Below are 27499 nucleotides of genomic sequence, written 5' to 3'. Positions count from 1 at the left end.
CCACTTTCTGGAGAGGTTTTATCATAAATGGGTGTTGAATTTTGTCAAAAGCTTTTTCTGCATCTATTGAAAATGATCATATGGTTTTTATTCTTCAGTTTGTTAATATGGTATATCACATTGATTGATTTGCATATATTGAAGAATCCTTGGATCCCTGGGATAAATCGCACTTGATCATGGTTTATGATCCTTTTAATGTGTTGTTGGATTCTGTTTGCTAGTATGTTGTTGAGGAATTTTGCATCTATATTCATCAGTGATATTGGTCTGTAATTTTCTTTCTTTGTTGTATCTTTGTCTGGTTTTGGTATCAGGGTGATGGTGGCCTCACTGAATGAGTTTGGGAGTGTTCTTTCCTCTGCAGTGTTTTGGAAGAGTTTGGGAAGGTTGGGTGTTAGCTCTTCTCTAAATGTCTGATGGAATTCACCTGTGTAGCCCTCTGGTCCTGGACTTTTGTTTGTTGGAAGATTTTTAATCACAGTTTCAATTTCATTACTTGTGGTTGGTCTGTTCATATTTTCTATTTCTTCCTTGTTCAGTCTTGGAAGGTTATAACTTTCTAAGAATTTGTCCATTTCTTCCAGGTTGTCCATTTTATTGGCATAGAGTTGCTTGTAGTAGTCTCTTAGGATGCTTTGTATTTCTGTGGTGTCTGTTGTAACTTCTCCTTTTTCATTTCTAATTTTATTGATTTGAATCCTCCCCCTCTTTTTCTTAGAGTCTGGCTAATGGTTTATAAATTTTGTTTATCTTCTCAAAGAACCAGCTTTTCATTTTATTGATTTTTGCTAGTTTTCTTTGTTTCTATTTCATTTATTTCTGCTCTGAACTTTATGATTTCTTTCCTTCTACTAACTTTGGGTTTTGTTTGTTCTACTTTCTCTAGCTGCTTTAGGTGTAAGTTTAGATTGTTTATTTGAGATTTTTCTTGTTTCTTGAGGTAGACTTGTATAGCTATAAACTTCCCTCTTAGAATTGCTTTTGCTGCATCCCACAGGTTTTGGATCATCATGTTTTCATTGTAATTTTTCTCTAGGTATTTTTTTATTTCCTCTTTGATTTCTTCAGTGATCTCTTGATTATTTAGTAACGTATTGTTTAGCCTCCATGTGTTTGTGTTTTTTACGTGTTTTTCCTTGTAATTGATTTCTAATCTCATAGCATTGTGGTCAGAAAAGATGCTCGATATGATTTCAATTTTCTTAAATTTACTGAGGCTTGATTTGTGACCCAAGATGTGATCTATCCTGGAGAACGTTCCATGAGCACTTGAGAAGAAAGTGTAATCTGCTGTTTTTGGATGGCATGTCCTATAAATATTAATTAAATCTATCTGGTCTATTGTGTCATTTAAAGCTTGTGTTTCCTTATTAATTTTCTGTTTGGATGATCTTTCCATTGGTGTAAGTGAAGTGTTAAAGTCCTCCATTATTACTGTGTTACTGTCAATTTCCTCTTTTATAGCTGTTAGCAGTTGCCTTATGTATTGAGGTGCTCCTATGTTGGGTGCATAAATATTTACAATTGTTATATCTTCTTCGTGTATTGATCCCTTGATCATTATGTAGTGTCCTTCTTTGTCTCTTGTAATAGTCTTTATTTTAAAGTCTATTTTATCTGATATGAGTATTGCTACTCCAGCTTTCTTTTGCTTTCCATTTTCATGGAATATCTTTTTCCATTCCCTCACTTTCAGTTTGTATGTGTCCCTGGGTCTGAAGCGGGTCTCTCATAGTAGACAGCATATATATGGGTCTTGTTTTTGTATCCATTCAAAAAGCCTGTATCTTTTGGTTGGAGCATTTAATCCATTCACGTTTAAGGTAATTTTCGATATATATGTTCCTAATACCATTTTCTTAATTGTTATGGGTTTGTTTTTGTAGGTCCTTTTCTTCTCTTGTGTTTCCCACTTAGAGAAGTTCCTTTAACATTTGTTGTAGAGCCGGTTTGGTGGTACTGAATTCTCTTAGCTTTTGCTTGTCTCTAAAGCTTGTGATTTCTCTGTCAAATCTGAATGAGATCCTTGCGGTGTAGAGTAATCTTGGTTGTAGGTTCTTCCCTTTCATCACTTTAAATATATCATGCCACTCCCTTCTGGCTTGTAGAGTTTCTGCTGAGAAATCAGCTGTTAGCCTTATGGGAGTTCCCTTGTATGTTATTTGTCATTTTTCCCTTGTTGCTTTCCATAAATTTTCTTTGTCTTTAATTTTTGTCAATTTGATTACTATGTGTCTTGGTGTGTTTCTCCTTGAGTTTATCCTACCTGGGACTCTCTGTGCTTCCTGGACTTGGGTGGCTATTTCTTTTCCCATGTTAGCAAAGTTTTCAACTATAATCTCTTCAAATATTTTCTCAGGTCCTTTCTCTCTCTCTTCGCCTTCTGGGACCCCTGTAATGCAAATGTTGTTGCGTTTAATGTTGTCCCTGAGGTCTCTTATGCTGTCTTCAATTCTTTCCATTCTTTTTTCTTTATTCTGTTCCCCAGCAGTGAATTCCACCATTCTGCCTTCCAGGTCACTTATCCATTCTTCTGCCTCAATTATTCTGCTATTGATTCCTTCTAGTGTATTTTTCATTTCAGTTATTTTAGTGTTCATCTCTGTTTGTTTGTTCTTTAATTCTTCTAGGCATTTGTTCTTTAATTCTTCTAGGTCTTTGTTAAACATGTCTTGCATCTTCTCAATCTTTGCCTCCATTCTTTTTCCGAGGTCCTGGATCATCTTCACTGTCATTATTCTGAATTCTTTTTCTGGAAGGTTGCCTATCTCCAGTTCATTTAGTTGTTTTTCTGGGGTTTTGTCTTGTTCCTTCATCTGGTACATAGCCCTCTGCCTTTTCATGTTGTCTATCTTTCTGTGAATGTGGTTTTTGTTCCAGAGGCTGCATGACTGTAGTTCTTCTTGCTTCTGCTGTCTGCCCTCTGGTAGAGGTGGCTATATAATAGGCTTGTGTAAGTTTCCTGATGCGAGGGACTGCTGGTGGGTAGAGCTGGGTGTTGCTGTGGTGGGCAGAGCTCACTACAACTTTAATCCACTTGTCTGAAGATGGGTGGGGCTGGGTTCCCTCCCTGTTGGTTGTTTGGCCTGAGGTGACCGAACCAGGCTCTTTGGTGGGGCTAATGGTGGACTCTGGGAGGACTCACGCCAAGGAGTACTTTCCAGAACTTCTGCTGCCAGTGTCCTTGTCCTCATGGTGAGCCACAGCCACCCTCCACCTCTGAGGAGACTCTCCAACACTAGTAGGTAGGTCTGGTTCAGTCTCCTATGGGGGTCACTGCTCCTTCCCCTGGGTCCCGATGCGCACACTACTTTGTGTGTGTCCTCCAAGAGTGGAGTCTCTCAGTCCTGTGAAGTCCTACAATCAAATCCCACTAGCCTTCAAAGTCTGATTCTCTAGGAATTCCTCCTCCTGTTGCCAGACCACCCAGGTTTGGAAGCCTGATGTGGGGTCAGAACCTTCACTCCAGTGGGTGGACTTCTGTGGTATAAGTGTTCTCCAGTTTGTGAGTCACCCACCTAGCAGTTATGGGATTTGATTTTGTTGTGATCACACCCTTCCTACCATCTCATTGTGGCTTCTCCTTTGTCTTTGGACGTGGGGTATCTTTTTTGGTGAGTTCCAGTATCTTCCTGTCGATGATTGTTCAGCGGTTAGTTGTGATTCTGGTGCTCTCGCAAGAGAGAGTGAGCGTACGTCCTTCTACTCTGCCATCTTGAACCAGTCTCTGAGCTGACATTACTTAACCATTCAAATATTTCCATTTGCTTTATAATGTAGAATGATTAATTTTTGAATTAAATTAAAAACTTAGTATAAAGACACAAACACCAGGAAAAACAGTACATAAGTGTGGATGAGCATTTTAAATGAAAACTATCACAGACGATTGAAAGCAAAAGAATCTACTTTTTATTTTTAGCTCAGTGTGGAAAAAAATAGGCACAGTTGTAAAAAGAAGAAGTCTCATGCAAGATTACTTTCATAAGAATGTATATTGTTGACATCTACTTTTCTATCATTCTCTTTAAGTAACAAGTTTCACAAGATTTCTTCAACTGAACACCTGAAAAAAGGAAGCTAAATGCAACTGAATGAAATACACATTGTAAAATATTTTGGCAGTGTAACAATTATGCTTTCCAGGATCTTCTTTATCATAGAGAGTGTAATTATTTCTTCTTTCTATATTTGTCTATAAATTAATTACTTAAAAAACAAAGATGCTGAAATCTCAGAATTTTTGCAGCTGTTAAAAGTATATACAAGTCAGTTGTTTTTCATACCACAGATATTTACCAACTACCTCAAGTGTGGTATGTATAATCATAATAAACATAATATTCATAAACCATTGAACTTAGAGGTATGCCCACCTCTCTCATAGCAAATGTAACAATAATTATTTAACTGATTGATTGCTGAATATAAGAAAAGGAGTCACTGAAATTACAAATGTGAAAAAAATTTATAATACAGCAAGGAGATGGTGAAGTAGAAATCTAAGACACAAGACAAACAGATGTATTTGATACTGTTTCATTATTATAAATGTGCAAAATATTTATCATGGGGAATAAAAAGTATAAAGTCAAGGAAGAACTTTCTAGGCTTATAGAATAAATTAATAATCCCATCACAGAAATTTTCCTTTTTGATATGATTTCTATTCTTGCTTTAAACTACTTTTCTCATCTGACTTTCCAATGTTATAATAACTCAGGGAAGTAAGCAAGGCTTTCAGATATTGTAACAATGCAAGTAAGAAAGAAATTTGGATATCAAAGGGGTCCAAGTAAATTGAAAGTAGATAATCTCTAATTTATGGAGTATTCACATAAGGTAAAGAATGATATATATACATATATCCATACTACGGTTTCATACTTAGTTTTCAAATAAGAGCCCTAACACTTACTGTCTATGTGTGAACCCTAGGTTAAGTTAAATAAGGAACTATTTATACCTAACTCATAGGATTTTTGTGAGAAATATAAAAATATGCACATAGAAAACTTAACAAGGTACTTGACACAGTAAATTCTCAATAAATGGCAACCTTTTTCCTGCCTGTAGTAAATGCTCAATAAATGGCAACTTTTTTCCTGCCTGTAGCTTTCATCACCTAACACATTATATAGTTGACTTATTTATTACATTTACTGTTGGTTGCCTCTCTCTTTTCATTAAAATGTTAAGTTACATAGGGCAAGATCTTTTTTCTTCACTGCTGTATCTCAAGTGCTAGAAAAATGCCTGGCACATAGCTAAGAAATATGTGTTGAGTGAATAAATGTGGTTTCATTATTAGAGCTTTTTAAAGCTTCTTCACATAACACAAAGGATTTTCAACTGAAAGAGGCCATCGCTCATGTGTGTTATGTTTACTATCCAGGAGTGAGTAAAAAGAGCACTCTTGAGCTACATCTAATTTCACAAGAAACAATCTAAATGTATATACACTGAAAAACATTAAAAATATGCATTAGCTGACTCTACAGAAATTAGAATAGGTCAGTGTTTTCTTCCCTTTTTTTTTTTTTTTTTTGCGGTACGCAGGCCTCTCACTGTTGTGGCCTCTCCCGTTGCAGAGCACAGGCTCCGGACGCGCAGGCTCAGCAGCCATGGCTCACGGGTCCAGCCGCTCCACAGCATGTGGGATCTTCCCGGACTGGGGCACGAACCAGTGTCCCCTGCATCGGCAGGCGGACTCTCAACCACTGCGCCGCCAGGGAAGCCCTCCCTTTCCTTTTTATGGGGATTTTTTTTAGAACAAGTACATTATACCATAAGGCCCTCATCATTCAATTAATCAACAAGTACTTTTTGATCACCTATTATGTGCCGAGCACCATTCAGGGAGCTGGGAATACCTTAATAAATAAGGCAGAGGAGACAGACAGTCTCACAAACTTACATTCAGCTGGAGGGAGACAGGTAACATATGCATAAACAAACAAAAAAGATAACCACAGATTCTGGTTCAAGCTTTATAAGACTTTATGATAGAGACAGCAAGATAGAGAGGACCTAGGAGGATGCTTTAGATAGGGTGCTTATAGAAGGGCATTATCTCCAAGGAGATGACATTGAAGCAAATATCTGAAGGATAATGAAGCAACCATGTCAAGAACTGGGGAAAAAGCTGAAGGTAGAGACTTCTAGGATCATTAGTGCAAAATCCAAAAGGGTAGGGAAAAACTTAAGGAACCTCACATGGCAAAGAACACAGCATGAGGGGTAGAGTGGTATATGCTCAAACAGAAGAGGTGGGCAGAACTTCCGCTGGCCATGATTAACAGTTTAATTTTATTATAAGAACAATGGAAAGCCATTAAAAGATTTTAAGTAGAGCAATAGCATGATTTAAACTAGTTTTTAAAATAATGTTCTGGCTGCTATATGAAGAGCAGAGTGGAAAATAGGAGTGTGGTAGCTGAGAGCATGGGCTCTGGAGTCAGGAAAAGCAGTTTATATCCCAGCTTTTCCTGAATATATTGGAAATTGTACGAAATATGCATATGTAGTTATAATGGTAAGATTTTGACTATATCATAGCATAATTTTGAAAAGCACTCTCACATAGATGAGTTATTCTATTCTTAGATTTATTTATTTTATTCTAAATTTTTATATGTCCTCAAGCATTATGGAACATTTTTGTTTATTTAAGCATGATATGTTTCTTTAGTTTCATTATGTCAAACACTTTTGTGTGCTTGTGTGTATGTTTAAAATCTAATCCAAATAATACATTGTTGGCAAAATATAAATTTAAAATATAAGGTAAAAGAACAATAACCTTAATAAGATAAAGCTTGACATAAGGACCATACACATAATATTCAAAACTATAGATTGTGGGGATATTAGCGTCTCTCTCTCTCTCTCTAATTTTGACTCTACTTATCTGTAAAATAAGGCATTTAAAATAGCGCTTGTCACAAAATAAGAGCCCGTTAAATGTTAGCCATTAACTTTAATTTTTACAATGGACTGACATTTATCATCTGCTAGGAAACACATATAACCACAACTGATCTCCAGTAATCTTAAAAAACTAACTTTCTAGTTAATGTAAGAATGTTCAACTGAAAGCATCCATAGATTCTTTCATTCATTCAATCGATACAGTATAAGGGATACAGATGCAAAGGAGAATATAGTAAGATCTTTTATTTTGAGATGCAGAATTTAGGATCTTTCGTTTTTATCTATATGCTTATTATATTTTTGTACAATTTAGAGAGAAACCACACTGACTGATGATTTATGATACCTTAAATAAAATTTTAATTATATCCTAAGTATATTTTATATGCTTATAATGAATGGTACTGGGTTTTATTTACCTCATTTGTATGGTTTTCTAACATTTGGGAGTTTTCTTACAAGATTGGCAAGACAGTACAGGCTGTGGATGAACAGGTTTCTTTGACTCACATGCACGGATCAAGTAGGAAAAATAAAAGGAGAGGGTGGCGGTTAGCTTACAAAAAAAAAAACCCTCAACAAAACAAAACAGAAAACAGTGTGATGTTCATTTTTGGACACTGGGTAAGTAAAGAAGTTGGCATGCTGCCCTCCTGTTTCTGCCATGGAGTTCCAAACATGCCAGGCCTGCAGACTCAGCACTGTGGAAAGGAAAATGTGAAACAGCCACAAGCTCAGGCTGTCCACAGTAACATCCAGGTAGGATGCAAAACTGTACTACTCAACTTGTCTACAGAAAACTGAGAAGAATAAGAAATACGTCCATGGTTCCTGCTTATTTCTTTAGAACTCCTGAGAATAGAAAAAGGTAAGGAGGAAAGGTTCCAGAAGTAAACTAATCTGATTTGGTCTTTGAGCCAACGTGGAGAGCCACATCAGATGAGTATGTGTTAGAGAAGAAAGACTGCTTTTCCATTACTCCTTCTAGAAATAAGTGTCAAAAATTTAAAGAATCATGAATACCACTATTTGAAACAGATGAGACCGTATATGCTATTAAAAACTTAATTTCTTTTATAAGGCCCATATAAGGTAGAGTATATAATGATTATTTGTGTTCTACTGGGTAGAAATCACATGGATGGTCACAGCAGCTGGCCTGACTGAAAGTGGCTTTCCCTCCTGGTCAGCTTTCAATGGGCAGGGCCTTGCATGTGTGTTGTGTGTGTCTGAGTCAGGAATGAAGACACTAATCCCATCCCCTCTCTTCAGTGTTTATTGCAAAGCATACAGAGAGGCACCACGGGCATAAGTGTCAGGACTTGATAGGTGAAATCAGCACAGCACAGTTATGCAAATCACATGTGCAACTGACACTGCTTGTGTAATTATCAATGTAATCCTCCTCTATCTACCACCTCCAGGAAGGAAAGGAGGGGTGAAGGGTGGGCAAAGTTCACACTTGGGAGATCACCCAGAGAGTGGGCCAGGTGCCAGGTCTACAATCAGGTGAAAACAGTTCCTTCTCAAGGGAAGTCTGCAGGGCAAATTATACTACATTAAATGCACCATCACTGCTATGAATGAGCTACACTAAATTCAATTTCTGTAACCAGCATCATTTAATCCAATATGTCTATCATTATACTGGTCTATGGCTTAGTATTGTTTGAATGGATCTCTTTAGCAAATCTGTTAGAAAAGTCATGGTGATCTGGTTTTAAAATAATGTCAATATGGAAATAACTGACAATGATAATCTTTTAGCCACATACCTAATTTTCAGACATTTTAAACTCTTATTTCACAAAATAATCAGTACTATTAATATCCAAAGGTCTATAACCTATAGCAAATCCATGTTATAAAAAGATTTCATATGTAATAGAAACTTAAGCTACTTATTTATGTACTTTTTGTTTACCTCAGAAAAATAAAGCAAAGTAGTATTGAAGCAAACATTGAAGGATTAGGGGGAAAACAGCCTATGAGAAAAACAAAGAGTAGAAGGCAGAAGGAGAGGCAAGAACAGGAAGATAACTTAAATGAAACAAGATGAAAAGGGTGTATTAGACAAGAAAGTTAGTGATTACAAATGCCACATGTGCTTTGAAGTACCTTTTAGTTTATGGAATTCCTGAACAGTCAATAATTTAAGGAAATGATGCGACAGTAGTAGTGAGTCCCTTAGTAAGAAATGACAGTAAATCTGAGGGCATATCATCCTCATGGCAAAGTAACAGACTGTCCCATATGAGAAGACTTAAAACTAGAGCATTTGACATGAACTTGTTTCTTTAACAGTATGGTTAAAGGTTAGCATTATCTCAAACCAAGTCAGATGCTACTTTTCAACTTTATTTTCAAGAAATCTGAAGAGGAGGAAAAAACTATCTTTTCTTACCAGCTTCTCTAAGAGCATGTAGTTTATACCTTGAAAATGCCTGTTAGCTGGTTTAATAGTCCACTAAATGTGAACATCCAAATATATTCAAAAGCAGGGTGAGTCATAATATTCTATAGGTATATCTCATGATAGTTAAAGGAATAACTGAACAAAATATAAAATAGAGTTAAAAATAAAAGGCAAACTTTTGAGTTTGCAGCACTACACTACTGAACTGATACATTTTTTTAAAAAATTACTATTAGGAAAACTAATACAAGTATTCCATATTTCTGAGCTATTTTTATGGATAAAATATAGTACATGGAATTATAGGGTCTTAAAAAAACAAAAAGACAGTCCTTATATAAAAGAACTAAAAATGTACAATGAGGCGGATGTTGTTTTAACAGATGGATATTATATGGTACATCTGGTCCAGTTGCTTTTTATAGGACAAAATAGCTTTAACTTGACAACCAGACATAAAGAAAAAACTTCTTAAGTGAAATTTGTCAAACATTGAATAGATTACAAAATCATGTTGTAAAAATTAACATAACTGAGGTGTTTGGAAATAAACTAGACATTTGCTCAGAATAATGTAGGCTTATTGATCCTAAGTCAAAAGACTATGAAACTGGAAGGTTTCTCAAATAGATATATTCTAGGGTTATATGCTATAGATATATCACATAAACTAATTTTAAAAAGTGTTTATTTTTAGGTGCTATATCCAAATAATTATATAATAAATACTGATTTAACTGAAAGCTAATAAGGTTTTCCTCTGACTTTTATAACAGGTCTTACTAAAAACACAAAGTAATTCTTATTTTCTTAAAATGAGATGAACAAAAAAAAATCAGAAAAAATTCCTACACTTATCTGCTTATTCAAGGATATTTTATTTATATATCTCTGAACAGTACCTTAATGTTATAATAAGTAATGTAAAAATACAGTAGTGTTAAGGAATACAAGAGACAGTGGATAAGTTTCCTTGGGACATAGGATTGTTCATTTTCAAGTGAAAAGATTCCATTTTTAAGCAAAGAATATTTTTTTGTAAGAATGTAAGTCCAGTACAATTCCATGGCCAAAACTGAATTTTACATATGGCATAAAAACATTTGAGACTGCGCAAGAGGCATTCTTACTTACTTTTTTCTCTTTACAATTTATACAAAGGAATGTATAATGCATATATATTACATGTTTCCATACATTAAAAATACATACTCTTCTATTGTGTTTTAAATATTTGGGCACTGCATTAGAGTATGTGAGAAATATACCTGAAGTGCTAATTAGGAAAAAATATGTAATTCTAGTTCCTCCTAGATTTAAAAAATAACAAGTATGCTAAGTATTGTTTTGATTAATAGGGGTTCAGGGCTTAATTGTAACACTATTTCCCCAGTGTACTGGCTATAATAAAGACAATTAAAAGGAGTAACGCCTAACGTATGAAGCATACTAATCAAATTTCTAAGAATGAAAGGACTATAATCACTTGCTAAACTAAAAATCTGACAAAACTAATAAAACATTTTTTATAGCAGGAGCACTGATTCAGCACAAAAAACTGACATAAATACTATGTTATGTTATAAATTTACATAAAGGAAATTAGATGATTTGTGTGGTAAATCTCAGATTAATGGATAGAGTTTAAAATATAAACCAGTATCTTTTATTTTCCTACAACCTTATATATTAATATAAGGTTGGGATATGTTTATAAAGTGTAGTTTATTTTCTCAATGGACTAGAAATTTGACTGTGGTCTCCAGCTGATATATTGTTGATGATACAATTCTTTATTTCTCTCTCCTTTCCTTCTCGTCATTTAAATTTCACATGTAAAAGGATCTGGGTTTTTTTTTTCCTTCCTCAGTCATTCTTTCTTTTTGAGTGTTCCAAAGAGGCAAAAGTAGAAAGAGGGTTGCAATTGCTAGATGTCTTAAATTTAGCCAACATACTGCAATAAAATAAAGCAATTCTAATGAAATATCCAGCATCAATATCAGCAGAATAGCTCTAACCCATAATACATGAAAATAGTTTTTAAAAAATTAAACACTGATGACTGTTGTACAAACAAAACTTAGATTGTATTATTTCACTTTTTTTTTCCTAAATGGACAATATTTCACAAATAGGATATAGCACTGCCATAACAAAAGTAAGAAAGGTTCTGATTTCTCCTGTTATTATCTTAAGAAGTTGGGAATAAAATCTAAGAGTTGTTGACAGGAATTATCTGCTATTGAAAAAAGATGATCATATTAATCTATTTCCAGAAATAATATTATACTGTTTAAAATTATTGTTAGAGGGCTTCCCTGGTGGCGCAGTGGTTGAGAGTCCGCCTGCCGATGCAGGGGATATGGGTTTGTGCCCTGGTCCGGGAAGATCCCACATGCCGTGGAGCGGCTGAGCCCATGAGCCATGGCCGCTGAGCCTGCGCGTCCAGAGCCTGTGCTCCGCAATGGGAGAGGCCACAACAGTGAGAGGGCCGCGTACCACAAAAAATAAATAAATTAAAAAAAAGAAAATTATTGTTAGAAAACAAACTTTTCCATAGCAAATACTGGCAAACACTACCAAAATATTTTTGCTCTTTAAGGAGCCCTGATTTATTAATTATTTATAAAATTGGGCATCCTTTCAAAATTAAAAAAATGTTATCAAGGACTGTAATCAAAATTTAAAACATGCAATCAAATGTGTGACTGCATCTTCCATCCCAGTGTGAAAAATATCATTCAAGTACTAAGTGGCAAAGGTGGGAGAGGGAAAAGTCAACATTGTTTCACACTTCTGCTGGCATTCAGCAACACAGAGCTTTTTCAAAAATATTCTTTAAAAGGGAATGCATTTTAAATGAACAAACTATATCTGGAACTAGAAGTGCAAAATCAGAAACTGTCTATATCAAGGTTCTGAGATTTACGTTAGCAGATGGTAGCAGAGAAGTAATGTTGGTGCCATGAAGGTCATCTGAAAATCTTAAGACCTATTCCATTTTATGCAAGTCTGTTTTGAAAGTTAAAACAAACAATAGAAAACTAAAAAAAAAAAAACTGGGGAGTGGGGACTACCCTTTTACTCTTTAAGGTTTGATCTTAGTGACTGATGGGCAGCAAAATCCCAGGAGAAAAGATAACAGATTGTTATTAGCATCACATAATGTGAACAGCATAAGATTAAAAGATTAAATTAAGTGATCTGACAAAGTCACACAGCTAATTTGCAATGAGCCCATTCGAAAATCCATTTGTCTTGACCTCTTGACTTCCAGACAGTACTCTTTTTTGCTTTATCATTGAGTTAAAAGAGTTCAGCAAGACAGAGGATGCAATAAACATATGGGGCTGTATCATTTATTCCGTAGCATGTAGTACGGATTTAGGAGTTTGACTGTCTTGGTTTGAATTCAGGCTCCGCCCGTGTGACCTCTCTGTGCCTCAGTCTCCTCACCTGTAAACTAGGAATAATATTAGCGAGAGGCTTTCTGTCTCTCCATTCCCTTTGAAAAGCATACTGAAATTCTGGTGCTCCCAGGCCCTTCTTTGGTATGCCGACATAAACACTTCTAGCAGTTGAACTGGATACTCACGTTCAGTCAGTTATGATTCTAGCCAAACCTATTTATGCCAGCTGTACCTGTTATCATAATTAAGTAAATTATTCAAATATACATATTCCAATAAAATAAGTACAGAAAGAAAGTTCTTTCTATAAAAACTAATTTTACCCCTCTGGAAAAATTCAATAAAGGTGAGTTTAAAAAAACTACTAATGAATTGGAGGTAGGCAAAGGTAATCTTAAAAATTAGTGAGAAAAATCTTTTTTTTTTTTTTTTTTGCGGTACACAGGCCTCTCACTGTTGTGGCCTCTCCCATTGTGGAGCACAGGCTCCGGACGCACAGGCTCAGCGTCCATGGCTCATGGGCCCAGCCGCTCCGCAGCATGTGGGACCTTCCCGGACCGGGGCACGAACCCGTGTCCCCTGCATCGGCAGGCGGACTCTCAACCACTGAGCCACCAGGGCAGCCCAAGAAAAATCTTTAAAAACTTTAATAGAAGTCTGATTGCTTCACAAGGTCTTTAAGTTCTTAAAGAAACTGAAAATGGAATTAGAGATGATGTGATATGAGTGTGGTTTAGGCCAGGAAAATTACTTGGAATTCCATAACTAAATTCCTCACTGAAAGGAAAGGGCCTGGCCTTATATATATATATTAAAAAAAAAGATTAAATGCATATTTTATATTGGGTTGGCCAATAACATACATCTGACGGAAAAACCCGAACAAACTTTTGGCCACCCCAATGTTTATATTTTTAAATGTTAAGGACCTTTTTATGAAAAGAATTTCCCATATTGCTAGACGTACTGTTTTTAATTGATAAACTACCTGATTTTGCTCATGTCAGGTAAAGGAGTGTTAATTAAATGAATAATCCATAGGAAGTGCTTAGCACAGTGCCTCATGCCTATGGAGAGTTCAAGAAATGCCAGACATTACCTGTCAATAACCTAACTATTGGGGCTATGCAACCAAAATCAAGACACTACCCGGTGTCCTCTAGAGTATGCAAGAGAGTTCCAAATAGAAACTTTCAGCTTATATGGGATCTTACAAGGGAGGGAAGGAAGAAAGAAAGGAAGGAAGGAAGAAAGAAAGAAAGAAGGAAAGAAAGAGCGAGCTAGCATTTATTGAATGTATACTGTATTCCAGATATTTTTCTTAAACTGATTGATAGATATAAAATCTCACAGAAATATGTAAGTGCACATCAATACTGGGCTCATTGTTACCAACCTACTACATGGAAAATTTCAAATCTAAAACACAGGAAGCAAAGATGCAGTATTAATACTGTAGAACACAATAGCTAACTAGATAAAATAAAACAATGAGCACTCATTACCCAAAGTAGGGGTTGGGATGGAAGAGAAGGAAGCAAGATACTTCATATTAATAATAGTATTTATAAAAAAACAGAAATTAGAATTAAAAATCATTACATTACACTTAATACCCTATACTAGTAAGTTTAAGCACTAGTTCTTAAATTTAATCAATCTGTGGCATATTTTCTTTCACCTCTACAGCCATTTTCACTCTGCTCTACTCCTGCAGAAAGCTAATTTCTATTGGCTTCATCAATAGGCTCCTTTTTCCTCTGGCTTCTGGTTATGCTCATTTAATGTAAGGCATCAGCAAGACAGGAGGGGTGGAAAGAGTGAGGCCAAGGTGTTTATTCCTCAGTCACAGGTTAGCAGGGGTACATTCCTCTACTGAAGGTCAGTTTCAAGACTGTCTCCTACATCTCCTAATTCCAGTGACCTCTTCAGACATGGGATTGCAACCATCCCCTGTTGGTTTTCTTTATGCCTACCCCTTCTCTTGTAAATATTAGTGCTTTCATGAATGTCTCCACATTTTCCCCATTTGAGTGTCTTACTGCTTTCCTATCAGGGCTCTGATTGATAGTTATTGGTAGCACGAGTGGCCCAAGGCCTCAGACAAAATGGCATTCTGGCATTGAGTTTCTCATGTTTGAATAGAATAGCATGGCCTCCTTATCAGGAAGTTAGTGAAATCCTGGTAATTCTAGACATGTGCTAGCAACATGATTATTCAAATTGTCACTGATGGTAGTATGAAGTGCAGATGCAAGGCAAAGCTTTAGGAGTTGTGGTCTTTACTTGCTGAAGGAACAATGGTGGTGTCTAATGTGAAGACTGTAGTGTTACATGGCTACTTCTGATGGCCTGAAGGATTATACAAAGGAGAAAGGACAAATCGAAGGTCCTGAATGCTCAAGTCAGAACAGCAGTAAAATATCAAAGTTCTCTGTTAGCTTTAAGAGAGTCCTTATTTACTTACGGCTCAGGGCAAATAAGGCTGAAGACCAACTCCAGAATCTGATTTGAAGGGTTATGAAATTGCCATATTAAATAAAATGGGCAAAGCCAATACCATTTGGTCTTGGTAACAGGGTAATGATAGGGAAAGAGTGAAACAAGGGTTGTTATGATCTAATCAAATACTGAGGTTCAGAATGTTGAACCCCTAAACCCTCCCGAACCATCCTTGCCAGAAGACACATTTGTCTTCACTCCCCACCATTCCATTTAAGGAAACCAACAGTCCCGTAAATCAGCCTTTCCATATAGTAAGAGGACTTCCAACTGCTTCAGCTGAGGCGGGAACCCAATCAGAGAATGGCGATTCTTTTCAGGACTCATTTCTGTTACCACTCATGGCCCTCCAGGCTCATACCAAGTTAGATATTAATATAGCCAAAATCGAGGGATATTTAGGAGGTGACAGCCTGTACACTGAAAGAATTGCAAAACTTTACCAATTTGTATCAGTAAGGAGTCCAGATAGCATGTAAGGAAATGGATTGATTCTAAGGGTTTTATACCAAGAAGATGAATTAAAATGCTAGCTCAGGCCAAATTTATCAATATAGGTGCATTCATCTGGAATTTGGGATTTAATATATTGCTTTGAGCAGGTGGGAGTGACTGGTTTATTGAATCCTTGATTCAATGATGGCTTACACAGTGAAAAGTTGAAAGGGCAGAATTTTCTTGGCACACCAAAGTAGAAGTCCAAAAGCTCAAGTAAGAATATTGGAAAAGGGCTTCCCTGGTGGCACAGTGGTTGAGAGTCTGCCTGCCGATGCAGGGGACATGGGTTCATGCCCTGGTCCAGGAAGATCCCACATGCCGCGAAGCGGCTGGGCCCATGAGCCATGGCCACTGAGCCTGCGCGTCCGGAGCCTGTGCTCCGCAACGGGAGAGGCCACGACAGTGAGAGGCCCGCGTACTGCAAAAAAAAAAAAACAACAAAAACAAACAAACAACAACAGAAAAAGAATATTGGAAAGGATCTATTATGAATGACCCCGTTCAGTCCTCCCCTAACCATACCCTTGGAAGGGCCTCACCAAAGAATTACATTGGTGAGGAAAGAACCAGCGTGCTTGGAAAGCTTCCTGGTAACTGTCTTCTCTAGGCTGGAGAGAACAATGATAGATGTTACCAACAGATCTGGGCTCCCTAATTTAAATGTATCCAATGTGATCTTCTGAAATGGCAGAGGCTTTGTGGTAGAAATTAATTTCAGGAAGTGCAGTTATCTTAATAAGCCACGGGGACGGGATAACAATGTGTTTTGCGCCACAGGGTTCTATGGAAATGGCTAATGGATTACAGATCCTCCAAGAATGAAAATGATGGTTAGACTGCCAAGCTGCTAACTATCTTACATGGACAGAAAAAGTCTAGGTCTTGTGGGCAAAAACCCAACTTTAGTCGCCGTAGTGGGGTTCATGATCTCTTATCCACTGCCCAGACCTAAGTCTATTCACATATCCAGAGTCACATAATTTTAGGTAGAGCCAGAGTCCCTTTCAGAAGGGCCCTGAAACCTGGCCACCGCTGTATGCTATGAATTTTCCTCTAAGCCATTCCAGAATCACCTGTGGCCATTTATGAGGGTGACTGTGAATTGGGAGAAGGAAAATACCAAATCCTTCTGCAGGTTATTAGACAATTGTATTAGATTAGCTCTGAATTGACATTAATCCCTGGAACCCAAAATACCACTGTGGCCTACCAGTCAAACTGGGAGCTTATGGAGGTCAAGATATATATGGAGACTTCACCCAAGTCCATCTTATAGTATCATAGGAATAAATGCATTTAGTAATGGGAAGAACCCTTACACTGGTTCCCTGACCCATGGCAGGAGGTCTATTATAAAAAGCCAAGAACAGTGCTGTCCAATGAAAATATGAAACACATATATAATTTAAACTTTTCTAATAGCCACATTTTAAACAGGTGGAATTAATTTTCGTAATATATTTAATAAATATAATTTCAACATGTGGCATTAACCATATGAAGGTACTTAACAGCCACATGTGACTAGTGGCTACCATATAGGAGATTGCAGCCCTAGAACTATCATTTCTTCCAAGATAATAAACTAAAACTGAAGGATGCTAGGGTGGTCACTCCTACTACATACCCGTTTAAGCTGTTTGTTAGGCTAATGCAAGACCTAGATGGTTCTATGGATGAATGACAGTTTAATCACATAATGCCAACTACAGAAGCAGTTCTAGTAGTAGTATCTCTGCTGGAGCATATTAACATAGTACCTGATACCATGTATGGAGCTACTGACTTAATTTCTTTTAAAAGTAATTCCTTATCAACAAAGATAATCAGAGGCAGTTTGTCTTCACAATGCAGGGTCAACATACTTTCACTATCTTACCTTAAGGCTAGGTCAACTCTTCTCTCTTTGTCATAATATAGTCCAAAGAAATCTTGTTCATCTTGACATCTCACATAACATCAAGCTGGAACATTACATTCATAGTATCATACTAATTGGATTTGGTGATGGGTCAGGAAGTAGTAAACACTTAAGATGCCTCAGTAAGACATATATTAGGGCATAGGAGATAATCTCTATGAAAAGTTGAGATTTGCAGGATTGGTGAAATTTTAGGGGCCTAGCGATGTAGGCATGTTGAAATAAGAGCCTCTGTAGTAAATGATAAGTTGTTGCACCTTGTACCTTTCATTATGAAGAAGGAGACAGAAAATGTGGTGTCCTCTTTGAATTTTAGAAGCAAGATATACCACGTTTGGGTGTTCTGCTCTGATGCATGTACTAGACAATCAACAAGGCTGCCAACATTGAGAGGGGACTGGGGCAAGAAATGAATCTGCAGTGTACCTCTGCTGTAGTGAAAGCTGCTATTTAGACCTTTGTTTCTAAGATCCAGAAATGTAATGATTTTTGGAAATATCTGTGGTAAGCAAAGATGGTGTATGACATCTGCCACTGAAGCATCAGAATGCAAATCCCTAGTGGAGTAAAGATATGTGATCTTCTCAGTAATGATTTGCCATTTGAAAAGCAGCTCTTAATTTGTTATTGGACTCTTGTTAAGACTGAGTATTAGGCCATGCGACTCCAAAAGACTACGTGGCCCAAACTAGACAAAATGAACTATGTGTTAATCCGATTCAACATATCATACAATAAGACGTGCACAAGAGCATTTCATTATTAAATGAAACTTGGATCACACAGGTTTGGGAAGCCCAAGTATACATCATGAGCAAGTAGCTCACGTGTTTCTGATACCTGCTCCTACTGCTTCACAGTCTCTCACAATCTGGCCTCATGGGGTGTTCTCAATGACCAATTAATGTAGGATAAAACCACATGAACCCAGCTTGTAAATGGATCGTATGGTATTTAGTATTAGCAGCAACTACTGTGTTATAGGCCCAATGAAGGGGGCTGCCCCTGGAATATAGTAGTGAAAGATAACCCCCTAGCAGAATTTCAGATTGTACGGTTTGCATGGAAGAAGAGATAGCTGAGGTAATGATACATGGCATGGCCATATGGTCAAGGACTTGGAAGAACAAGACTGGAAGATTGGAGATTGAAGGTTTGGGAGAGTTATGCAGATGTGCCTCTCAGAATTGGTACAAAGTGTGACAACATGGTTACTACGTGAATTCCCTCTGGAGGGCTTCCATTGTGGAGAACCCTCTTAGTAATCTGGGCAAGATTATGTGATGGGTGACCCAAGCCAATAACACAATCTGTTTTATGGATGACAGATTCTTTATCTAGCTACCCTGGTGCTTGCTCAAGTGGCCCATGTACAAAGTGACAATGGGAACAAGGGTGGAAACTATGTATGGCTTCAACAACATAGATTTCCCCCTCTCTATGGCTGATTTAACTACCACAACTGCTGAGTTCACCACTTTCCAATGCTGAGACACTGATACAGCATTATTCTCCAAGATGATCGACCAGTCAATTAATTAATGGCTGGCAGGTTACAATGAACTTCTTTCAACCTGAAGGAGGGAGAAATTTATTCTCATAGGAATTGATAGATATTTGGTATATAGATTTACCTCCCCTTCCTTCAGTACTTTTGGATGTGCCTCTACGCCTGGATTTAACAGAATGCCTTAACAATTATCATAGTATTCCTTAAAATATTGACCTTAACCAGGAAATTCTTTTCACGGCAAAGGAAATATAGAAATGGGCTCAAACCTATAGATTTCGCTGGCCATACCTCATGCCACGACATCCAGAATCATTTGGCCAAATAGAGTGGTGAAGTGGCCTACCAGTGGAGTGGTTCATGTATAGTTGCTAGCTGGGAGAAGTTTGGGTGTGTTCTATAGGATGTGATAAATGCCAAAAGTCATCTATCTCCTCCATTGCCAGAATGCATAAGTTTGAGAACAAAGAGGTTAAGGTAGTGGTGGACACAACACAAATACCTCAAATAACTCATTTAAGGGATTTTCACTTCCTGTGCTGAAATCTTGGGATTGGTGGTTTTGGAGATCTCAGTGCCCAAAGGAAGAATGTTTCCACCAGGGATCAGAGTTCTGTTACCATTGTGTTGGAAGCTGAGACTACTCCCTGGCTATTTGGGGCATTTTAAGCTGCTGAATTAACAGGAAGAGAAGTGGGCTATTGGCTGGTAATTTTTCCAGATTACCAAAATGATCTGGGGTTGTTGTTATATGATATGGGCAAGGCCAACTATGTTTGAAACTCAGGAGATTTAGTGGGGCATCTCTAACAAAAACTTCTCCAATAATGCTGGTTATTGAAAAACTACAGTAATCCAAGGAAGGAAGGGCCACCAAATACTCAATGTTGTAGGAATTAAGGATCACCCATAAAGAACCCTGTCCAGACCAGGGGCTAAAAAGAGGGTGAAAGTAAGGGGAAGATGAAATTGGCAGTGGAAGAAGAAAGCCATATATATTGTGAAAAGCATTGGTGATGGTGAGTGTTGGAAGTAGGCCTGAACTGACTTCACCCCTTGATGATGCAGTAAGTGGATGATACCCCTCTCCCCCTCTCATCCCTCCATTAAACTCCCCTTATTAGCCAATTTGAGCATATCTGTTTATATATCTGCAAAAGTCATGACTTAGTATACCAAAGTGCAAAATCAGCATAATAGCAGTTAAAGGGACCATGTCTTTTTTTTTGAACCTCAAAGTAGAAATGTATTTATTTACAAAATTTACAGTTTCATAGAAACAGCTTTGCTTTATGCACATAAACTTTATAATTATATAGAACCATGTAAATTATAGGGTCCGGCCTTGCAAAGCCAGTGGAAGGGGCTTACTTTGGGTGACATCTTTCCCTCTCCTCATTCCACTAGCCACCAACCGGGAGCCCCTATATGGGCCATGCCTAATCTGCATAACGAAACCAATTGTAGCCGTCCAGCTTAGTCTAACACAAAAACCAAGGTGTCTTGACTTCTTAGACACTACCCACAGGGATAAATCTCTTGAAAGAACAAAAAGGAAATCAAGGAAACAAATTTAGATGACTGTCAAATGCCTTCCAGAGGTGTCAACAGGCAGTGAACCTTCTAAGAGCAATCTAGCAATCACCAGGCAAAATTACATGTATACACTAAACCGTGACAGTAAAAACACCACAGTTTTGTAAATTTTGTGACCAGTGGAAATAGATGTTTAAAGTTATATTTCTGCCTCAACTTCATCCTCATGAAAAGCTATGTTTTATATAATCCTTGGTCAACTGAATAATACTTTAATAAGCCAGAGTGCATGGCTACCTAAAGGAAATAACTGTCAGGTCTTAAAAATATCTTTCAATAAAGAATACTTTTTATAATAAAACAATACCACTTTAAGATATAATTTTCACAGCATAATTTTTAAATAAAATATAATGTGTGATAGTTGGAAATGAGTGAACTGCTTTAAGTCAGGGATGAATATAAAATATATACTTAAAACAGTTTAATATTTGCTTTAATTTCATTTTTCTGTAACAGCCCCAAATTTAGGAGTTAATGTCTAGAATAGTTTTACATTATTTCACATTCACGTTAAAAACTGTGTAAAGCCTTAAGGATTAACAGGAAACATGTAAAGAAAGATAGTATGAGCATTACCTCACAACCCACAGCACTCTCTAATATAATTTGTCAATGTAGATGAAGATATCACTTCCATCATATCTTCATATTAAAATTAAATTTTAATATGTCATTATGAACAGAAGGAGCATATAAAACTGGCTTGAAGAGTATTCTATATTAATGTTCCACCTTTAACTTCTTAGTTATGGCAATTCATGCTAAAGCCAAATGAAATTCATTCGGTATCTAATCATTCTTTTGCTTGTATGCACTATATTCTGGCATTTAAAATAAAATCAAACTTATTCTAGATTTTTAAATGATGATTTATGAAGCAGAGAAGAGTTTCAGAGAGCATCCAATGACTATAGTTTGAGAGTTAAAGAAACAAGGAGGGTTAAAATTAAACATAAAACACTCTCACCGCCAATTTTCTAATGAGCATAATATTTTCAAGTTTAAAAATAGTGATATTTGACTTCCCACTGAGGTCCCAGCCCAGGTACCATATCAGTCAGAATAATATCACAGCTTTCCTCTCCTCTATGGTAACAACAGCACGTAACGATGATATTTTACTAGATTTTCCGTTATTCTGGATTAACCATAATTACTGCATTAATAATTGTAAAATTTAAAAATCATAGAAAATTTATGTAACAGCTGTTTTCTTCAATGGCTTGAAACTCTTCAGTTGACAGTACTCCTTTCTGCCAAGTCTGTAAGCCTAAAAAAGAAGGGCCATATGCATCCTGCAAGATTTGTCAGTTATTCAGTGTACACAAATAAAAATACTGTCTAGCTCATTCCCAGCTACGCACCAAAGTTAGAAGTTACTTTGTGTTATGCTATAGCAGTCTCCTGAGTTCTCATATTTTACTTTCTACTCAAAGAGTTGGTGGCACTTACCAGAGTGAGTCCTGAGGTGTCCTGTGAGGGCGTCCCTCCTTCTACAGGCATAGCTACAGAAAGGACATTTGAACGGCTTCTCTCCAGAGTGTAACTTTATGTGTCTCAAAAGGTTGCCCTTCTGAGTAAAAGAAGCTCCACACTGGTTACAATGGAAGGGACGTTCACCTGCAGAAGGGGAAAGAGGTGGGGACGATCAAGTAGGTTACGTGCAAGTGACTAATTTGCTGTACAATGTTAACTACAGCCAGTTCTCTGTGCTGAGAATGTCCATCTCCCTCCTAAGTCTTCCAAACCTTTATCTTCCTAGAATTTGCTTTGCTAATACCAAAGTCCCAAACTTTAGGTCAAGTGCCGTTTCAGCTCTTCATGTAAATTTTACAGGATTCCTGTCATTGACTGCAAAGAGTAACAATCATAGCATTGACCACTGGTTGAACAACTAGGTGCCATCACTTTACTGACTTTACTGGTTGCTTTACATACAATATTTCAAACCTCACGATGGCATTACTAATTTGGTATTAATAATTTCAATTTACAAATGAAGGAATGGAAGTTCAAGTATCAAAGTTTCTGATTATAGTCACAGCTAATAGGTAATTGAGCTGATCATGACTCTTGGTCAATTTGACTACAAAATCTTGCTCTCTTTATTGTACCATGTTATCTCTTAAAATAAATCACAGGAACTTTGAGCTGAAAGGGACCTTTAGTCTAACTCTCCAATTTAGCTGATAATTTTGTTATCAGGGAGCCAAAGAGGTTCAATGAATGAACTAGGTTGCAAAGCTCATTACCACAAAATCTCAAAATATAGCCCAGGTCTCTGGATTCTCCTAGTTACTAACAATAAAACCTGTGGCAAAATTTCCTGATATAATCAGAGAAAATCAAAAGAAAATTATTCATCCAGACATTTCCTGTACATATATTCTCTGTTTCTTGTGAAAATCATTTATTTGATAGGAACCTTTTCTCCTACTACTCATATTGCCCTAAAATTGTTTAAGCCAGAATTATCTGCTGTCTGTTGCCATCAACTGGCTGTTGACAATGTTACTGAAGGTAAAAACGTAGTCTGATGAGGGAGTAAAATTGGCAAGTAGGATCATACGGATAACATCATTAAACCATGATGAAATACTCCCTTTAAACATGTCTATCTCTAAAGATAGACATAAAATATAAATTAATATATAAATAATACAAATATATTAAAACTCAACATTAGGATAAAAATTAAATGAAAAAACAATTCCCTTTTGGTTGAACTGGACCATTTCTGTACTTGAGGTTAGATAATGACTGTAATTTTAATAGTTTTCAAAAAATTTTACACTGAATTGTCATGTTTCATATCTTTAACTGAAACATTCATAATAATAGTGAATAATGAAACCACACTGTATTGGGGGGCCTTTAAAATAATGCAAACTCAGTGATTCTTTTTATTAAAGAAAGCTAGGAGGCATAAATAAGATAAACTTTGGTCACCTTCTGGCAGCTACCACTGCACATTCTATCATATAGATTATAAAGCCCAAGGAAATTGAAAAACTGACAGATCAGGTGTGTCTTGAATTCTGTAGTTCTTGCTCATTTTGGAACTTAATGAGATATATACCAAAAAAGAGTAATCTGTGTGTGTGTAGCAAGGGTTAAGGTTTTTTTCTTAAGAAATTTGGAGAGGAAACTTAGGACCTAAGTTTACAAAAAGTCCTATATTGATGGTTGAAAAAGAATTATTCATAATGTTAAAGTTACCTTAAGTTTTATCTAATTTAACTTGGTTGATTCATTTGGTAAAACTGACAAATCAATACTAAATACAGCTTAAAAAAGAGGCACAACCTAAAACCTCTCATATGATATCTTATAAAATAATCAAAGTTTAAAAATAAACCTAATTTTGGTAAATTTTTTTTTTAATCTTACGCACACAGACACACACACATATACAACTTAATTCTTTTACTTGTTTCAATGGAACAGCAGTCTAAAACTTTAAAATCAGAATTTTCTTCTCCCCACCTGTGTCATGAAATTAGTAATAAAAAGGCAGGAGGATTTTATTAATGAAATTTTCTTACTCTCTAAAAAGTTAATAGCAAATGTAAATTACACATTTTACTAAAAACATTTGATTTTACTTTTGAAATCCATGTAGGGTTTCCCAGGCAATAACAAATTAGTACTCAATAACTTAAAAACAAATTAATATGGTGAACAAAAATATTTGAAATCATGTTTTGCCTTTGGAAAATATTCCTGTAGCATGCTAACTTTGATTTTCTTTAAGCCTCCTAAAATCTTTGAGCTGAAATATTTAAAAATTCCTAATTTAGGTTACTGAATTCATCATTCAGAATAATGCTAATCTAAAAAAATTATAATAAGGATCATTTAAAAAAATAATTTTTAATTTACTTAATTGAGTTTTATGAGACTAATGACAGGGTAATTTAGTTGTTAGGTTACATTTATAAAATATTCCAGATATCCTCAAATATTTTTTAATAAGAATTACTTCTGAATTTATATGATCATCTTTAAAGGGGTAGGAGAAATGTCTAGTTATATCCAGAGACACTGCCGTGTTGCTGAGTGACTAAGTCTTAGTGTGAAGGCGTTTGCTAATTCCGTTCCCATGGCCATGGGAAGTAAAGAAAGAAGCATGATGAAGGTAATCAGTCATGTGCCCATTTTTGATAAGAGGAAAGAGACTATGATAATAATGCACTTTGATTTCAATCAGATGAAGCTTTAAGAAATACTGATTTTCCTGGCCTATTAATTTCAGAGGTATGTGTAAAATCTGATAACTAACTGAAAGGTACAGTTGACTACCCATAATGTCTATGTAACTTGAAACAACACATCTTGGTTATTTCTTTTATAATAATTTGTTTTTTCTTTAATAAATAGACTGAATCAATTGGTCCTTTTCAGGTTGGTTTAGACCTTGTCTAATATATATATATATATATATATATATATATATATATATTAATCACTTTCTTCAGATGTAAATAAAAGCAAATTTCAGGAGAAACCCACAAATTTACTAAATACATTAGTGACATTAAAGAGTAAGTCCAATTCAAAAACATCAAGTAGGCTATTGTATCTGTGATAACTAATCCTCCCATGGGTGGGCACCAAAGTCTGGATTAACAACTCTGGATCCAGGAGAACAATTAAGATGTAGTCACGTAGCCATGCTATTCTTTATTTCCATTCTCAATCTGTTTTTTTTTAAATCTTCTAATCTACTCAAGGACCGTTTTATTCACTGGGTGAAGTTATCTACCTATTATGGAATAAATTATATTTCCATATTTTATATACTTTCATAAACATATTTGTAGATCTGTGTTTATTCAACTGAAATGCAAGTATACATGCATCAATTTGCTTTGGTGAATCAAAGACAGAGGGTGTGCCTGTGTTGCATGGAACAACCACCTACAAATATGAAAAATCCCAACCATGTGTAGAGAGGGCCTTAGAGCAAGAGAATGGCTCTACAAAGCTGCAATGGACAAAATATTATGCTGAAAATTTAGTTACAAAGATAACAGTACTCTACCCCAAAGAGATGCAAAATTAAGTATATTCTACATTTATAGTGTTTGTATCAATTTGTGTTTATGCATGAATTGATTTACTACCCCTATTTCTTTTCTTCTCCCTGTATTCCCAGTGAAGAGTGCCTGGAGTATCCGATGACAATATTACCTGATTACCTACTAAAGTAGCAATACCAAAGAAATAGCACCAAGCCATTAAAAAAGACGCTGGAATTGGCACTTTAGTAGAGTATGAAAGAGAAAGAAGAAGAAGTGAATTAGATATGATACTCCATGTCAGTTTAATGAATGGGTGGTTATGTATCTTTTTCCACTATCAATTTTATATTAGACATTCCATGAGCTAAACGCTCATAGAAACAAGCATATGTTTCTCAAAGGCTTTTAAGGATTTAAGACAAAGTCTTTTATACTAGCAAGGTATAAATAATTGGTGAGAGGGGGAAGTTCTAAAATGAAGACAGTTCATCAAATTAAGGAGAAAACATTTGGTTAATGACTATATTCTGACTATATATATATATTTTCCAATCTATAGAAATACAAGTAGACTTTCTATTCTCATATTGCTAAAATGGAGTTGAAAATGTCATGACCCACTCCGATGTATAAACTGGGTCATCAGAAATACATATAAAAATGGCTAATTTAAAGACACATCATCACAATTTCACGGTTAACAATGTATGGCAGGTATCCCAAGCTCCTCTACGAATGGCTAGTAACTTTAAGAAAAACCTCCCAGATCTGAGGAAAGTGTAATAATTTTGCCAGTACTCTAATAAATATTTATTAACAATAAAAGTTCATAGAGTTCCAAGAGTACTTTAAATAGTTGTTCAGTCTATTTTCCTTGCCTTTACTAGCTGAGTGAATCCCATACTCCTAGGACTTGTGGAAATCTGTATAACTATTTAGAAACACTTTCCATGTTAGTTAGATGGTTTTCAACTCTACTAGAGTAAAAAATATGAAGTGGACAGTACAGTAGGTATGCAATTATTAACTGTGTTTACAAACCAACAATCCTCATGAAAATCACTGCAGTTACAGTAAAACATCAATTAACCTAAATTTTCAACAGAGTATATTCAGATTCTTTGAATATTCTTAACTCAGACCATAAAAGGTTTATTAAATATCTTACAAAATTTTTTAAAATATATTTTTCAGACTTATGAACACTATATGCAATTCAACTGAAAAGTCATTAGACTAATTTTGTTTAGTTTCTACATTGCTAGATGGGAGAAGTTAGACATCTGAGTGTTATCTTCCTCAATATAATCACTCTGAGATGATGAATACATCGTAACTTTGTGGAACTCTTCTTTTAGAACTGCAGTTGGAATTACTTCATGAGCATAGAAGAAAAGTAGCCTCACTACTTTACAGCCTTTTCCTTTTTTTCTTATCAAATATGGTACCAAGCTTGATCTTTTAATTTTTCCATGAGACATTTTTAAAAATTAAAAAAAAATTTTCATTAGTAATACAAATATTACTATAAACTTAAAAATATTTTAAAATCATGATGCTATTTAAAAAGGAAATTCAAAACAAAAAAGTAAAAATGTAACTGACTATATGGTTGGATAAGAGTGTAAGCCCTAAAGCTGATGATTTTGTTTAAGATAACACTGATTTTAATGTGTAATTTCT

The 27499-nt window shown here is 35.9% G+C and overlaps 1 protein-coding gene across 1 annotated transcript in view; it reads right to left on the bottom strand.

Annotated features, from left to right (window-relative positions):
* The window catches only part of IKZF2 (IKAROS family zinc finger 2), a 169949-nt gene that overhangs the window by 37434 nt on the left and 105016 nt on the right, over positions 1-27499 (bottom strand). The window contains exon 6 of the mRNA XM_060301457.1: positions 22245-22412. Coding sequence (XP_060157440.1) covers positions 22245-22412 — 168 coding nt within the window. The remainder of the gene's footprint in view (positions 1-22244; positions 22413-27499) is intronic.

This window comes from Globicephala melas, chromosome 7 (assembly GCF_963455315.2).
Source record: "Globicephala melas chromosome 7, mGloMel1.2, whole genome shotgun sequence".
NCBI classification, from domain to species: domain Eukaryota; kingdom Metazoa; phylum Chordata; class Mammalia; order Artiodactyla; family Delphinidae; genus Globicephala; species Globicephala melas.
The sequence above is the reverse complement of the archived record's forward strand: the minus strand, read 5'-3'. Positions and strand labels throughout refer to the sequence as shown.